The sequence below is a fragment of the Sparus aurata genome, chromosome 2 (assembly GCF_900880675.1).
Source record: "Sparus aurata chromosome 2, fSpaAur1.1, whole genome shotgun sequence".
Lineage (NCBI taxonomy): Eukaryota > Metazoa > Chordata > Actinopteri > Spariformes > Sparidae > Sparus > Sparus aurata.
This window is the reverse complement of record NC_044188.1, coordinates 23349088-23365128: the sequence shown is the minus strand read 5'-3', so window position 1 is coordinate 23365128 and position 16041 is coordinate 23349088. Positions and strand designations below refer to the sequence as shown.

The following is a 16041-nucleotide window of genomic DNA, read 5'->3' as shown; positions in this document are numbered from 1 at the left end:
GCAACACAATACATAGAGGACGCAACATCAGAGCTGTTGTTTGTGTTGGTTAATTTTTCTATGTATTCCACTAAAATTCATACGTAATGCACCTTTAAGGCACAGCTACTTGAACGGAATTGTCCTTTTCTCAAAAAAAGGAGCAATTTCACGATAACATAGAGGGTAATAAATAAATATGAACACTGATCACAAGCTGTAAATGATGAATGAAAACAACGCTGCAGTATATTCATAGAGTAGGTCAGAAGTGTGATGTGATTGTACCTTTAGTGTGTAATATGTTACAGTCAGGAAGATGTTAATCCAACAAAACACTCACACAAAGAAGGGGAGGTGGTTCAAAGACAGGGGAAGATTAATGTTGGCTGAATTCCATTTAGCTGTATCGGTGTGAAGCTCCAGGTGTTGAGCATGCTGGCCCACCGTCACACTGCTATGACGTACTGGCACACTTGAATAGAACAGCCATCGTTATTGTTATTGGTAACAACTGTGCTTTTTTTTTTCATGCTTCATCGAAAATAGACCTTTTTCTCAGCGGGCATTTTGGGATATCATAGCAGTAAAAAGCACACGTGTAACTGTTCCATTTAGGTAAGCTGGTTTCGGGGTCGTGTAATCGTGCGTGCCCGGCTCACTGTCATGGATTATTGTGACACCTACAGGAACTGAGCCATCCTTGACAAAATGTGTTTCACCTGTGCAGTTCCTGCTGTGACAAATCAACATTTCAGCTGTAACAGGGCAGTCATGTGGTCTCAGTGTAATTGGAAAAATTAGTTCATGTCAGCGCCCCGTCAAGACAAAAAACTTGAAAAGTCGACAGAAAATGTTCTTATGCGACTTTCCTCATTAAGCAGAAACAAGGTGGACAAACGTAGATGTTTGGTTGATGGTAACATGGTTTTGATTACATGCCCGACAAGGGTGTAGATAGTGTCTTTTCAAATCAACACAGGATCTTGTCTGAAGACTTGGATTACACCAGACCAGCTGTTTGGAGACATTTTATGTTTCATTTGATCTGTTTTCAACACTTCTGAGTTAGCTATTCATCGGTCAATGGTCTCAGCCCGCGATAACCGTACCCGCAGGCATTATGTTTTGCGGGTTGTCCTTCCATCTGTCTGTCCTTTTGTTGTGAACACTGTGTCGCAAGTATGCCTCGAGGGACTTTCTTTAAATTCTGGACAAATGTGTCAAGGATGAACTGATTAGATTTGAGTGGTCAAAAGTCAAAGGTCACTGTGACCACACAAAACACATTTTTGACCGCAACTCATTTGATAATTACAACAACATTTTACACAAATTACATAAAAGTATAAAGTGATGAGGTGATGACATTTCATATGCAAGGTTGCAGTTCAACTTCACTGTGACGTTATGATTGTTCTGGCCATTATTCAGCACCATGGCTCAGAAAGTCTCCGTCTACTTCAGTTGCTTAGGAGAATGCTGCCTCGCTGCTTTGCTGTCAAGCTCCAGAAATGTGCTGTGGACTATGAAAAGTCACCTGACTTTCTATTGCCATGAGGGTGATAATGACAGGATTTGTGTTTCTGGGTGAACTAATCCTGTAACTATCCTGTTAAGATCATGTAAAAACACAATAAGTGATTTCTGCCGGCAGCGAGTCGCTCAATCAAAACAACAGAGTAGACACTGACTTCATTTTTGGGTGAATTTTTCCTTTAAATACCAGCATGAATCATTCATGTTTTTTGGGATGACCTTGACGCGCCTTGATATTTGTTTACCTAAAGTATAATGTTCTGCAGAAATAATGCAAAGCCATGACTCAGACACATTTCCATTTCAACAATCACACAGTGTGTCTGCTGCCTGCTGGACTGACTAACTGCCCTCCTCGAGGTCCGCCCCGGCCTGCTGACTGTCACCCGGCGCGGCCATCTGAAAGACCGGCTTAACTTTTATGTTGAGAGCCATGACTGAAGTCTCAAATTAGACTGGACTGCATCGGCGCCTTGGGCTGGGCAGTGAAAGTGACTCACTGGCATGCATGACAAAAACTGCCTCTGGTCATATGGATGGTTTCTGTGTGTGTGTGTGTGTGTGTGTGTGTGTGTGAGAGAGAGAGAGATTGAACCTCTTCACTGATGGTTAATTCTCCTCCTCCTCCTCCTCCTCCTCCTCCTCTCTCTGTTTCTGTCTCTCTCTCTCTCTCTCTCAGATACACACTGGTGATATTCAGATCTCTGCAGGAAGGGAGAAAGCGGCAGAGGGAGTGTGAGCGCCGTCTCGTGGTGATTAGTCAGGGCTGGATTTATGGCACGCAGCTGTTGAGTGGCTGACAGACGTGTGAGGAGCTCAGGCGCTGCTGCTTCTCAAGCTGCTCGTACCAGCTCGAGCTCTGCTTTACTCTGTCGTAGGAAGGAGGACGGTGTCTGCTGTGCCTCGACACACAACGGTGAGTGCTCTGCCTCTTCTCTCCACAAACACTCTTGTGTCTTGTTGTTGTTTTTTTTCTCAGAACTTCCCCTCAAGATTAATGTTGAGGCGTTTTATAATAGTAACCTCTGACCTACTGTACACTTTCCTCACTTTTTCCTCTTGTGCCGGTGACTCGTGTTGTGCTGCGATCCCTTTTGTAGTCGTCACAGAAGTAGTTTGGGATTTGGAGGAAAGTGTCTTCTGGCTGCCAGCTGTCAGCAGTTTTACCATACATGGCCGGCAATATTGGCATACAAAAATAACTTTGTGAAAGAGCACCTCACGATGTTTTCATGTGTGTGATGTGAGCACTGATCCAGTTTCTCATTGTTTCTCATTAGTTAAACCTGCCTAGTGTGTGTGCATATGTGTCTTTGTATGTGTGTGTGTGTGTGTGTGTGTGTGTGTCCTGTGCTGCTTTACTTAAATTTAGTTCACAATGCCGTGTCCTATTTTTAGAAGTTAAGGCATCACAGCAGACCGGAGCCACTCACTACGCAGACAGACACAAACTACAGCCCCGTGCTCTGCTTTTCGATCGCTCCTCGCTCCGCACGCCGAGCTCCTCTGAGTCTTCCCCTCTCCAGTCAAACAATCTGAGCTTTCCTAACTCGCTGAAACTTTTGGCACTGGGTCAGGTCGAGCCCCCGCTCACAGGGAAGCCTGGACTCTCAATTACAGCCGGACCCTGTGGATTTTTAGGCGCGCCTGTCCGCCCTGGCCCCCGCTCATCTCATCCAGAGGTCGGACACAGAGGAGACAGAGCCAGGCAGGGAGCATCACTTGTCTGAGGTTAATTGAGAGGGTGCCCTTGGATGAATAGCCCTTCTAGCTCTGCTGAAGCAAATGCTCTTCATCTGTGGGAGCAGGGGGACCGTGAGGTCTACAGCGCTGTCTCTCCTGTGGAATGGGATCTATATTTGTCAAGATTTAAAGTTTTAGAGTCTCAAGGCAATCAGTTTTCTGTGACAAGGAAGCTTAAAGCTGCCTTCTCTCTGTGAGTCTGCAAGTTCAGACTCTAAGTCCCATAAAGTGAGCATTCCCGGCACTTGAGCGGCGAGACTGTTCAGGGAGTGTTTATTTGGGTTGCTATGGAAGGATCAGTCTGTGGCTGAGGGGCTGGTGGTAACACTGAAACTGGAGCTGGAAGACGCCTTTAAACATCCAGCCTCAGAGCGGCTTCCTACTCCAGTACGGAGGCTTCCTAATGCCCTCATTTAACCAAATTAGACTGGGTAAGATCAAATTCATTTGCATGATAATGAACAAATCCAGAGCTCCTTCATCCTCACCGCTCATTTGCCCCGAGTGCAGAGTGGGCTGATCAACATGGTAACACGCAAATGATCTGTGGCTGTTAATAGGTATAGTGTGGGGATGTTGGAATAGCTCAATTTAGCCGACGCTGATTAATCTGAGTTCCTTTCCTTGAGCCTCAGTGGAGAACTCCCCTGAAAAAAAAAATGAATAAATAAAACTCAGAGGAATCCATGATGACATGTTATGGTGCACAGCTTCACTTGAAGTCGCTCTGCATTGCTGATATTCAATTTATCATTATGACTCACAAGTAAGATTAATAAATAGAAACGAGGCAAGATACGGCCAAAAAAAAAAAAAAAAAGAGCATTTCACATAAGTTCCTCCTTATCAACCTTCGCTCTCCTCTCCCCTTAGAAAAAAAAGCACCAAGTCATTTTTTCCTCCTCTTCCAGGCAGCATTCATTTGTTTGGTTGTGAAATAAGGGCTATTCATCACAGCTGGGCTCGCGGGCCATGTGACAGGTCCTGGGGAGAGGCAGATTTGGTCATAGAAATACTCTCAGCCTTTTATGCCAAACGTCTCCTCCCTGTGTTTACTACAAACAGCAAGAGACCAGCCATGGAGACTATAGGCCTTTATTATCGGCTCTCTGAAGCGTCTCCTCCTGGACCTCAGAGAGCAGAGGCAGCGAGCGCGCGTGCTTTTTTTCATTGGCCCTCGCTGTGAGGGCAGAATGATATTTACTCCATTATTTACAGAAACGTATTTGAGTTCAGACATATAGTTTGTCACCGCGTGCTGGGTCCGTCGGCCATTTTCTGCTCTGCATCATCACATGAGCGTCACACGGCCGAACATCTGTTAATTGAAGAAGAGTTGTTTTTTAGTACTGAAAAGCAGGTCATCGAGCATGATGGACAACGCCTTTACTGTGGCAGTAACACTCAACATCTGTTCCTGTATGTAAATCAGCTCGGCTACTGGAGTCTGAACCTGTCAGCTCCAGAAAAAGACAACCCAGATACGTCTTTGTTGGGATAACTTTTTTCCCCATAAAGTTGAGAAGTAGCCGTTCTCAACTATTGATGAAGATGTGGAGCTGGCAGGTTCTGCAGTCCAGCATTTGGAGCTCCGTCTGCCCTCATGTGAACTGAATACAGAAAATGAGTGTGCTTTGAAATATGCTGACATTCATCTCCTCGGATGCTCATTGATAGCCTGCTGCTGTGTGCGCTGAAGGGCCGCCCCTGCTCTGCAATAAGTAGCATTTTCCTTTGGCTTTTTGAGAAACTGCTGGAAACTCGCTCAAGTTTTCCGTTGGCACAATGAGCCAGATATCCACTGGGTCTGTGCATGAGCTCTGGGCTCATGAATGATATACTGTGCGCTGTGTGAGCAAGGCATTGTGAAGAGGTACAATTAGGCAGTGTGTATGTATGCAACGCTGTGACCTGAACAAAGTGAATTCAGATTCTACAGCATGTGTGAAAGACGATGGAAATGAACATTGTGACATAATTCAAAGAGGAAAGATCCAGCTTAGAGCAAACCCATGTTGAAGAGCTGCTGCGCAGCTTCACAGTGTTGTATCGATTCAAGGCGTTGACATCTCACTGATGTCTGGATTTTTGCACACAGCCGTTTTCAGAAGCTGTACCCTCACATGAGCTAGCGGGACTTCTGTAGGGTTCTGGTGTCACAACTATACAGTTACCTTAAAGAGACAGTGGCTAAAAAAGGAGCAATCAGACAGAGGGTGAACAGAGGTGCTGCAGCAATGGACTGTATTAGAAAAAAATGTTTGAACTATAAAGCATTTAAACGTTTTCTTGTAGACATGGAAAACTAAAGTATTACCCTGAAAATGAGTTTGATGTAGGATCTTAAAGTAAACGAGGTTGCTTGTAGTGACATGCAGAAGATGATTGCAGCTCCCCTCAGCTCCAGGCAGATTTAAAGCAACTTTCAACTCTTATTTGGGTTTCCTGGCCGTCAGGGTTACTGTTTTGTTACATTTTCGCTGCTCTTGGATTTTATTTTCATGTAAAGCAGACAGCTGTGTTCAGCCAAAAAATCTCTAAAAATTAACTTTAGATAAACTGCCATACAGGACCAAACAGCAGACAGACACATTGCCCTTTTCCACCAAAATGGAAATGGCTCCGTTCCAGTTTTCACACTGAAGTTTGAACAGCTCAGAGCGTGTCGACCAGAAATAGACTTGTTTCGGAACCCAAAAAGTAGATTCCCATCTGGAACCACGAAATAGCAGGTTTTCCTTGACCTGAAGCATGAACCGATGTGGGCATGTCATACTAATCAGGTCATTGTGCATGGTGCTGCGCTGTCTGTTGATAATGCATCCTCCGTGACAGTGGATCTATTCAAAAGTGGTGGAAATGTTTGGCTGGTTTGCTCGATAGCAACAAGCCTGCAAGACTCTTAAACAGAAGTGTTTCAGGAATCAGACGCAATTCACTGGAAAGGGGTGATAATTTAGCAACTAGCTGGTGAACAAAGTGGAGCACTCAGCAGCGCAAGAGCCATTTATTTCCCTGAGCAGTTGGTGGAGACCAAAAACGGAGCTAAAAGAGAGTACATTTTGGACTTAATGTTCAACACTTGACTACAAATACATTCTGCGGTTGCTCCATACCTGCTGGATGTTTGACTAGGCAACTTAAAGATGATAATATCTCAGTATTGCATTTACAGCTTGTGTCCAAGTGACCCAAAATGAATAAATAAATGTAAAAGAAATTAGGCCAGTGTGTAGCCAGTTGACTAATATCCCTGACAAACCACTACTGACTGACATGCCATGCCAGACTCATTTCTGTATATGTTGTTTTTTCCCTTTGTAACAGCTGTTTCTGTTGCCCGTGTGCCTGTCCTCATGTGTTTGTGACCAGCCAGCAGATGGTGCGGGAGCAGTACGTCACCACCACCCAGGGCAGCAGCTCGCCCAGGCCCGTGCCCGACCATGTCTACAAGATCGGCATCTATGGCTGGAGGAAACGCTGCCTCTACCTGTTCGTGCTGCTGCTCATTGTCATCCTGGTGGTCAACTTTGCCCTCACCATCTGGATCCTCAGGGTGATGTGGTTCAACACGGTACGCATGACTCACCGTGGCAGTTTGTATTTCCAGCTGGGAGGGTTTCCACTCCTTCCTTTCCAGCTGTCCTTCCCAACATGCTTTTCTTTATATGTTATTGATGCCACTTCCAAATACTCTACATCATCATCACATTACCTCAGTGACCCTGCTTATTGTTGTTAGTGCTGTACAAGCAGTCATATGATCTGTCATAGAATATATAATATTTGCAAGTACGATAACAACTGCCATGAACCCACCCTACCTCACAGTAGTTTTACTACATACGTTTTTACATGATCTTAACAGGATTGTTAAAGGAAAATTTCACCTAAAAACAAAAATCCTGTCATTATCAGCCTCCCCCTCAGGACAATTGAAAGTCAAATAAAGTTTCGTAGTCCATAGAACATCGACACAATCAATTGAAAAAAGTGCAATCAAAGATAGGGTATTTAAAACATCTTTTAAAATCCATTTTGGATCTCGGGGCTTCTGGTGACTTCTTAAAAAAAACAGTTGTTTAGGAGAACGCTGTTTTGCTGTGAAGCTACAGAAATGTTTTGTGAACTACGAAACTTCACCGGATTTTCCGTCGTCGTGAGGGTGAGTAGGTAATGGATTTTCTATATGGGTGAACTTGTCCTTTAATGTCATTACTTCTTGTTAGCTTTGTTAGCTGCTGGTCATAAATCCAGATGGCAGCAATGGATTTATACAGGAGCAAAACAAGACACACAGGATATACTACATACACACTCTGTTGTGAAGTGCTGCAGGGAACGTTGCTGTGTGTTTTTCATGCTTGGAAACCTGTGAAGTTGTTGGATGATAAAAATGCAGATTCCTCACCTGCCAACCTGCCATATTTTGAATTCCTGCCATCTTAAAATAAAGCCGTCCAGTTGATTGATGAGTTAGTTTCTCAGCTTTGCGTGCAGATCATTTCTTTGTTAAACCTGCCTGGCTGTGTTTTTAATCAGAGCACGTGTGTGTCTTCATTTGGTTTGTAGGAAGGGATGGGACACCTACAAGTGCACCCCGATGGGGTCAAACTGGAGGAGGGCGAGTCAGAGTTTCTTCACCCCATCTACGCTCAGCAGGTCCACTCCAGAGAAGTAAGATCATCAGGAATCACACACCTTTTCTTGCTCCTCTTCGCACATTCTCTTTCATTCTGCTAACCGTCGTTCCTTTCTGCCCACCCCCCGTTCTGTCTTCGTCCAAACTCCCGTTTGCTCTATCAAGGGGCCATTATCTCATCTCATTTTTTTTTGCTAAACTTGATTGTGACTTGGAACCGAGCAGCCTACACGTGCTGTTATCATCTAAATCTAATTCCTTGCGGACACACTGGCAGTTTGTATTGAGCTGTAGTGAGCAAGCTGCATATTTCTGACTCCGTTTTTTTTGATGGGGGAGATGTGTCGGAGCAAACTGGATTTGGCAGTCCCTCACAGTGCACGTGGTGGTGCAGTGAGTTCCCCATTAACCTCAGGGATATTTGTGGTGGAAAGTAGTTTATGGCCCGCCTGCTAGCAGCAGATGGGAACACTTTTCTGCAGTTGTTTACGTGTTATGGCTTTTCTTGCTCATAGCAGCGATTTTGAAGCATTCTTTCGTCTTTATGGGCCTCATTAAAAAGGCGATGTATTGTTCATTTATGGACAGACACTTGCTCCAATCACTTCTATGGATTTCTAATGAGATTCAGGATGCACTGAGCCACCGCCTTGCCTTCGACAGTAAGGTTGGTTTCTTGGATCATTTATATGAACAGGGCTTCCTTACAGCTGCAGGGGAACGGTGGTGATATATCACTGAGGCCGCCTCATTTACATTTTATTAAAGCTTACTTTTTTCAGAGTGTTTCAATAATGTCTCACTCAGTCAGCTGGTGTCAAATCATCTGCTAATATTTGAGTAAAGCATCTGTACCTCTGTCTCTTAAGGCACCATGTGTACAGAGTGTTAAAGCTGTGACTACAGGTGTTATTACTGCTTAATAAATTGTGTCCTAATACTCCGTAGGTCAAGCATTAATATGAACAACCCTCAGGTCTAATGTGATTTTTCTCAACCTGGCATCCCAAACGTTTTTTCTTATAACCCAGTTAATCTGACTGTGTAAATGTTTTATAAAGGATTACTATCAGAATGTGGTTTAAGATGATCTTAAGAGTCTACAAATGCGAACATGCTGACAAAGACGATTCTCACATGCAGATGTTCAGCAATTATAATGTTTGCTGTCTTAGTTAAGATTGATTCAAATGAATAATGAACTTCAACTGGCGGTAGACAGCGAATGATTAAGAAGTACATGTCCATTGCACAATATAATGGCTCTAGAATAATGACACTATCGGCATTTAGATTGGTCACCTTTAAACTTTGCTTCCACTATGCAATCCATCGAGTAGCTGTTGAGATTATTTCAGTCTGGAACAAAGTCGAGGACCAACATGGCGATCCCCACTGCTAGCCCAACTCAAAACCTCATCGTTCATGTTTGTTCAAATCTTTTACATACTAAAGCTGATTTTTAAAATTGTTTTATATTGCAAATGTTTATTAGCTGGATGTACTCAGCATGGTAAAATTACATTTTGTTTTTCAGGACTCTTCACTTCTAGCGCACTCCTCCGAAAATGTCTCCCTTAACGCCCGTAATGAAAACGGTGATGTCACGGGGAGGTTATCTGTGGGTAAGAGACATGTGCACGCAGAGAGACACACATATAACACTCAGGCATAACAAAGTATCTCACTGATGCATGAGGGCAATAGTAAAGTCATTCATGCACTTGTCCTGCAGCAATTTCTCATCCAACATTAACAGTGACAAGAAGCCATCTTTCCATTTAGAATCTCTTGGATTTCCATTTAAAATCCATTAAATGCAACATTCCTCTCTCCCCCATTGCCACTGGATTGCTCTGCATTACACAGAGGGCCCGGGGCCTGCGGAGGATCATATTTGTGCTTCTTTTATGGCTCACCAGTGGCTGCGTTGGGGTGTTTTGTCATAATTAAAAGGCCAACAAATGACCCGACTAATTGCCATGTTCCACAGTGTCGTTATGTGTCCTTGATCATTAAGCCATAAAAAGCGTAGTCTGCATCCTCTCGGCCCTCAGTGAGTAAGAGTCAAACGCTTGTTAGAGGGGATTACATGCCGACCCACAGCTGTAGGTGCTGAGCTGGGTTAAATATCACACTGGCTCGTCTACCTGCGTTAGATCTGCTCCTCGCAGGTTCCGGAAAACTGTGAGGAGGTTGACATTTTTTTTTAACACATCAAAGCACGAATGTGTCTCTTCACATTCTCTGCACGCTGCAGGTTTGAAAAGTATAACAGGGAGAGAAGAGATTTGATTTTGACGAATGTAATACTCCAGTGTAATATTTGCCAAATCGCCTGAGGTATTGTTGCCGTTGTTGTGTTTCATCACTGCAGGTCCAAAGGAGGCTCAGGGACACGCTCGAAATCTCCTCATTAACTCCTTCAATGACAACATGCTGTTCGCTGCAGATGGCGAGCAGGCTGTGATTGGACCAGACAAACTACGCGTCACAGGTATACACCATAGTCCGCCCCCTGCCGTTTCCTTGGAAATATTGCACACCTCTTGGCAAAAATGTTTTAGTTTTTTTTTTTTCACATTTGGAGAAAGATAATATTGACAGCAGATCTGAGCTCAACAGGGGAAATTCGCTTTAGTGGCAGATATCAGCAGCCGAGGACAAAGACGCATGCGGCCGTTTCTGTAATCATTCATGTTGAGTTAGTTGATATCTCTAAAGCACAACTGCTTATGAATGAGACGTCAGGAGCTGTTATCTTAACCTGAGCATGTAGGTGAGATCCATCGCAATGAGTAGCACTTTTGCCCAGCAGAGAGGGAATATTACACCTCAGTGCCACTCAAAGTGTCACAGAGCGTTGAATATCCGCCTGAACCATCCCCCCCATTACATCTTCTCTGTCTCTCAGTGTCCAGAGTGTGTATTGATGGCGGCGTGGGTCACCGACCACACACTGTGGCGGCTGATTAATGTTGAACAGAGTGTCAGCTGATAGCTTCATTATGCCCAGGGTCGTTTGGATCCACAGCGAGCAGCACGCAGCAGCAGAGGAGCTGTTTAGTAAAATCCTTGAAACAAACCTTCTGTCCCTCCACCACAGCTGGGTCCACACTCTCTACAGTGTGTTGGACTTTTTGTCTTGTGTCTCCCCTAATCTGCCCCCCCACCCCCCGTTTCACAGAATTACCCTATTTACAGAAGTCAACGTGAACTGAAAGCCCAAGCCTCGGAAAAAGATTTAAACAAGACACAGTTTGGCAGCTCTGCTTTGACCTAAATGGTCACGTCAGAATGCTAATGTCTACAACAACCATGTTATAAAACCAAGCATGTTTCGTATCTTGTTTTAACATTTTAGCACTCTAATATTTTCTAATTTGCACAGAGCACTAAGTTTATTGTCCAGAAGTTATTTAGCTATTTCACAAAAAGCTAAACATGTCGACCTGCTGTTGGCACTTGAAGCAAGTAAGTCTCTCTGATTGGATATTGTTTAAGCCAATCAATGCACAAGAAGAGACACGGACAAAGAAAGTGAAAGAGCCATGTCCAGGGTTCGGAGGGTAACTCTAAAAATGTATTTCGATACAGTTACTAATCACTTGGTCAAAAATGTAGTCAGTAATGTTATCACAATATGAAAGTAACGTAACTTGATTACTTTTGGAATACCTCATTACCTCAAACATATGCAAGAAAAGGCAAAATAATATAAATATTGATAAGATGACTTTTATTTTTTCTTAATGACTGACTGTCTTCTGTAAGAATAGTACATTGAATATTTTTGTTTAGAAATAAAGTTAAGTTGTGTTATTATGCTGTTTTAACTGCAACATTCACATGTGTAAAGAAATAACCTAATTATTTTATAGGACATTTGTCATTGAAGAATAATAATAATAATTTGTCAATAGAATATTGATAGACTGGCACGTCATTATTTTTTTCAAAAGCACAACCATGTTAGTAATCCTCTTCTTTACTAAATGTATCTGTAATCTAATTACATCTTTTTTTCTGTAACGTTACCAGAATGCAGTTACGTTCACCTTTCACCCTTTTGTTGTGATTTCTCCTTGTTTTCACCTTTCATCAGTGCCACTTTCAACTTTCTATCAGACACGTTATTCAATTAGAAGTGGCTGTATTAGGCGTTTACTCTCAAGCAGTTGCAGAACGTACGAGCTAGTTGGCCATCCGCTGTGGTCTTTGTGGTGTGTTCAGGTGCAGCTGTTTGCCCCAGGCACAAGCGACGTAAGGCCACGTAACTGTCAGCTTTGGTCGGCTCTGGTTGTCTTGCTGTTGGTTTGGTGTGTCTGGGCCCTAAAGTTCAGGCTGATACTTCAGTCCGGACCAGAGTGGTGAAAGTAGCTACCATAGCTAAAATAATATGTTTTGCTCAAATGTTACAGACTATAATAGCTTATTAGATGCCTTTTTGAGGAGTTACAAAAAACGTTTAGCCCTTATTTCAGTCTTTTCCTAATGATCCCCTCCACATGTGTATCAAAGCATACATAAAAAATCTCAAATGTGTGTCTGACATGGGTTCTGCAGAGAAATACCATATAATTACCTTGTTAAAATACTTAAAATAGCTCTTACTTCTCCCTCATTAAGATTCCAGAATAAATGACTCATCATACATCACTCTGCACAGTGAAGCTCTGTAGGAACAAGAAGAAATATACATTTGGGGTATCTGACAGCTCTTAGGAGTGTTTACATGCCAGTGCATCCGGCCCTCAGACTGCAGTCGACCGTGTAACACGCCTTCACTCAGCCTCAGTTGAAATGCCTGAATGTGTGCGTCTCCTTCTCCATCAGGTCCTGAAGGAGCGATCTTCCAGCATTCAGTGGAGGTGCCCCTGCTGAGATCTGAACTTTTCAAGGATCTGAGGTGAGCAGCTCAGCCAGCTCTTGTCAGCTGTTGTCATGTTGGTTGGGCCAAGTCCTCGCAGTGACAGATGTGCATGTCATCCACTGAAAAGAAATACCAGATCTGAAGGTTTTGCGACGGTTTTAAGCGCGTTATTTCATTTCATGTTATTACTATTGTGCATGCAACGTAAAACGGCACTGAGGAGGATATTGTTTTAAATCATTTTTAAAAGAATTAGAATGTGGATGGGAGCTGTATCGAAATAAAGCTGAGCTGTTCTGCATCAGGTTGGAGTCTCCTACTCGCTCGCTCAGTATGGACGCACCGAAAGGAGTTCATTTGAAAGCGCTGGCTGGAAACATCGAGGCTGCTTCCAACATGGATGTTATTCTGCAGTCGACTATAGGACTGGTAAGGAAAAAACACTGTTCACTTCCTGCCGCTTTCTACACACCAACTTCTGCTCTGGTTTTTCTTTTGATCACCAGGGGAATAAATATACAGTGTGCTTTTTCCGCAACACGCTGCTTCACACTTACATGCACACTGCTATAGTCTCTCAAAGTCACACCTGGAAGCTTTTCATCCACAAGAGGCTCACTCAGGTGCAGTTTGACAGCAGCACTGGACACTTTTTGTCCAAAATACAGCTCATTAGGCCAAATTTACTTCTACATCCATCTTAACTTTGTTTCAAAAAGTGACATGTATCTATTGATTTGGGTTGTAAAGGGAAGAAACTGAAAGGGAGAACTGACATAGTATTACACTGTAACATATCTTTAGACTTCCAGCAGAGTTCTTCTGTAGTTGTAGAGAGAAACAGCACAGAACAGAGCAGCTATAAGCTCTGAGTTTATCGCCTTTACAACTTCTAAAACATTTGTTTGGGCTGTTGTGGTGTGGTGTTGTGGTCGGCAGTTTCCATGTCGATGTTTGGAGTTTCGGTGGCTGATTCTGGCTGAATCAGGCCGGGGTAATTGCTTTGGTGCAGCTAACTTGCTGTACTTCACAAAGCGTTTGTGTGTCAGGCACTTATTTGACCTGTTTTGTATTAATTCTCGGTGCATTTATGAGACAGCGTGGATCCAGGCTATATCCCACCATCAGCTCTCTTTTCTTGCTATGGGGCAGAAAACTGCGTGATAATCATCACATTCTGCCACATGAGTCTGGACTTTGTATCACAATCTATATATTATATGTTATGTTCTTATGGCCATGGGCTCTGGTTTAAGACTTATACTTAACAATTTTTTCCATTGTCGATCAATCTGTCCATTTTTTTCTCATTAATTGATCGGTTATTCCATAAAAAATTTGGAAAAATGTCAAAGGTGACATATTTAAATGTCTTGTTTTTCCCTTACCCAAATAAACTCAGTTTACTCTCAAAGATCTGTAAAGAAAATGAGAAAATGTTCACCTTTAAAAAACTGGAATCAGAGAATTTTGATGTTTTTTTTCTTAAAACTCAATTCAAAATGATTATTCTATTATGAAGAAAGTTGTTGATAAATTAAATAGTTGGCTAATCAGCAGCTCTACACTGCTCGGGCACTCATTGGACATCCCTATTTCTCCCGGCACTCTATGTGCCAAAATGTGTGTATTCCCTTATCTTAAGTGAACAAATTGAAGCGGAGTGATATTTCCTTGTTGATTCAACACACTTCTGTCGTTTCTCCTTGTGTTGTCCTTGCTCTCCACGCTGTCTCCTGTGCAGCTGGTGCTGGATGCTGAGACGGTGCGCATGCCGAGCCTGCCCCTGGGCGAAGGGGGGGATTCTGGAAATGCTCAGGGCCTCTTCGAGGTGTGCGTCTGTCCCAGCGGCAAGCTCTTCCTGTCCAAGGCCGGGGTCACCTCCACTTGCAGTGAGAATCAGGAGTGCTAGAAAGACTCTGACAAGCTAATCGATTTTCCATCTCTCGGTAGATGCATTTTCTGGGAGGCAACAAGCACAACTGTTTATATCTGAGGGTTGTTTTTTTTCTGATCTTTATAACACAGTGGATCTGTCTGTGATGATCTCAGTGCTGAGATCCCACTTGCACATCGAGGCCTGTAAAAATACGAATGCCTTCAGGGCGAACATGTTGGAGATGTCATGAAATGCATCATTTTAGTTGCATTTATGACCTTCTAACTATTCAGCTGAAACAAATTGGCTCTCAGTTCCAAATGTATCTGCATCAGAGCTTTGTGGAGAGCTTTTTCCACACACACAGTATCATGGCTGGGCAATGAGGAGCTGGTAACAGCTTACATCCTATGCAATATTATCTTGTGGTGCAATAAAATGAAAGTGACACATATCAAGGGCTTGGAATAATCAAAAAGTAAACCTCTCAAATGCAGACGGAATATTATTGAAGAACTTATTTTGCCCATCTGGCTCCAAGCCCTTGATATGTTGTGTTTTTGACTTGGTGTTTAGCATGTTATTATTTAATTGAAGGAAAAATTATAAAGAGATGCTGGTATGTTTTTTTTTTTTTTTGTCATTGTCATAATCACTTCAGAGATTGACAGAGAGTTACAATAGGCAGCAGACTGGTTTACATGGTTGAAATTAAAATACCGTGTCCTGACGGTACCATTAAGTGTTACGTGTGTGGTACGACGTGTGTAATTCTTCAGAGTTGTTTTCCCAGTTTATAAGAATATGTATGTTTGGCCTGTGTTATTTTTAAGCCCTGGATACGCATGTAATTATGCATTAGCTACAAGACAGACCGTTTTTCCTGTTAGTAAGCTGGTTTGTGTTTGTTCAGTAACCTCGTTTACAGCCAGGGTCTATGACTGATGAGAAATAATCTTCCACCACAGAAGCAGGCAAACAAAAACAAAACATGTCTAAATAAGGTACTGCAGTTGTGGGGAGTCTCATGACTCTGATTGGAAAAAATAACAGGATTATTTTGCCTTTTGTGCCACATATGCCTTTTATTTTTACACAGTATGCATGACAGGTAATTAACAACCTTGGCCTCTGTTGTGATATGAAGGTTTTCAGTTCACTACGTCAAAAAAGTCAACATCCTGTAATGATAATCACTTACAGTTTAGCATCCGTTTGACTGTTTTTAGCACAATTAACATCCCATGGTGTTGTGTTATCACTATCAGTGTTGATAAGTAGATGATTTGCAGTTCTCACGTATGCTCTGACATATTTTGATAAAGTGTGTAATGTGTATTTATTAATTTTGTATGTTGAATAAACTTTGTGCTATTCTTCTATGAT

At 42.8% G+C, this 16041-nt stretch overlaps 1 protein-coding gene across 2 annotated transcripts; it reads left to right on the top strand.

Moving 5' to 3' along the window:
• Positions 1 to 2238: 2238 nt before the first annotated feature.
• sgcg (sarcoglycan, gamma) lies at positions 2239 to 16037 on the top strand. Of its 2 annotated transcripts, none has more exons than XM_030443634.1 (8): positions 2239 to 2434; positions 6589 to 6835; positions 7834 to 7938; positions 9441 to 9528; positions 10281 to 10400; positions 12740 to 12812; positions 13082 to 13205; positions 14521 to 16037. In XM_030443634.1, the coding sequence occupies exons 2-8, from the start codon at positions 6641 to 6643 to the stop codon at positions 14686 to 14688; spliced, it is 873 nt and encodes a 290-aa protein (XP_030299494.1). In that variant the 5' UTR covers positions 2239 to 2434; positions 6589 to 6640; the 3' UTR covers positions 14689 to 16037. The 2 variants fall into 2 exon arrangements, with proteins under 2 accessions (XP_030299494.1, XP_030299484.1); XM_030443624.1 differs by having other exon boundaries at positions 2242 to 2434; positions 6634 to 6835.
• Positions 16038 to 16041: the final 4 nt, after the last annotated feature.

Bases quoted from the DNA above. Each gene is read 5' to 3' on its own strand.
- sgcg (XM_030443634.1), top strand. From the start codon at position 6,641: ATGGTGCGGGAGCAGTACGTCACCACCACCCAGGGCAGCAGCTCGCCC. The intron at 10,401-12,739 runs GTATACACCATA...CTTCTCCATCAG, and splicing joins AGACAAACTACGCGTCACAG to GTCCTGAAGGAGCGATCTTC. The intron at 12,813-13,081 runs GTGAGCAGCTCA...GTTCTGCATCAG, and splicing joins GAACTTTTCAAGGATCTGAG to GTTGGAGTCTCCTACTCGCT.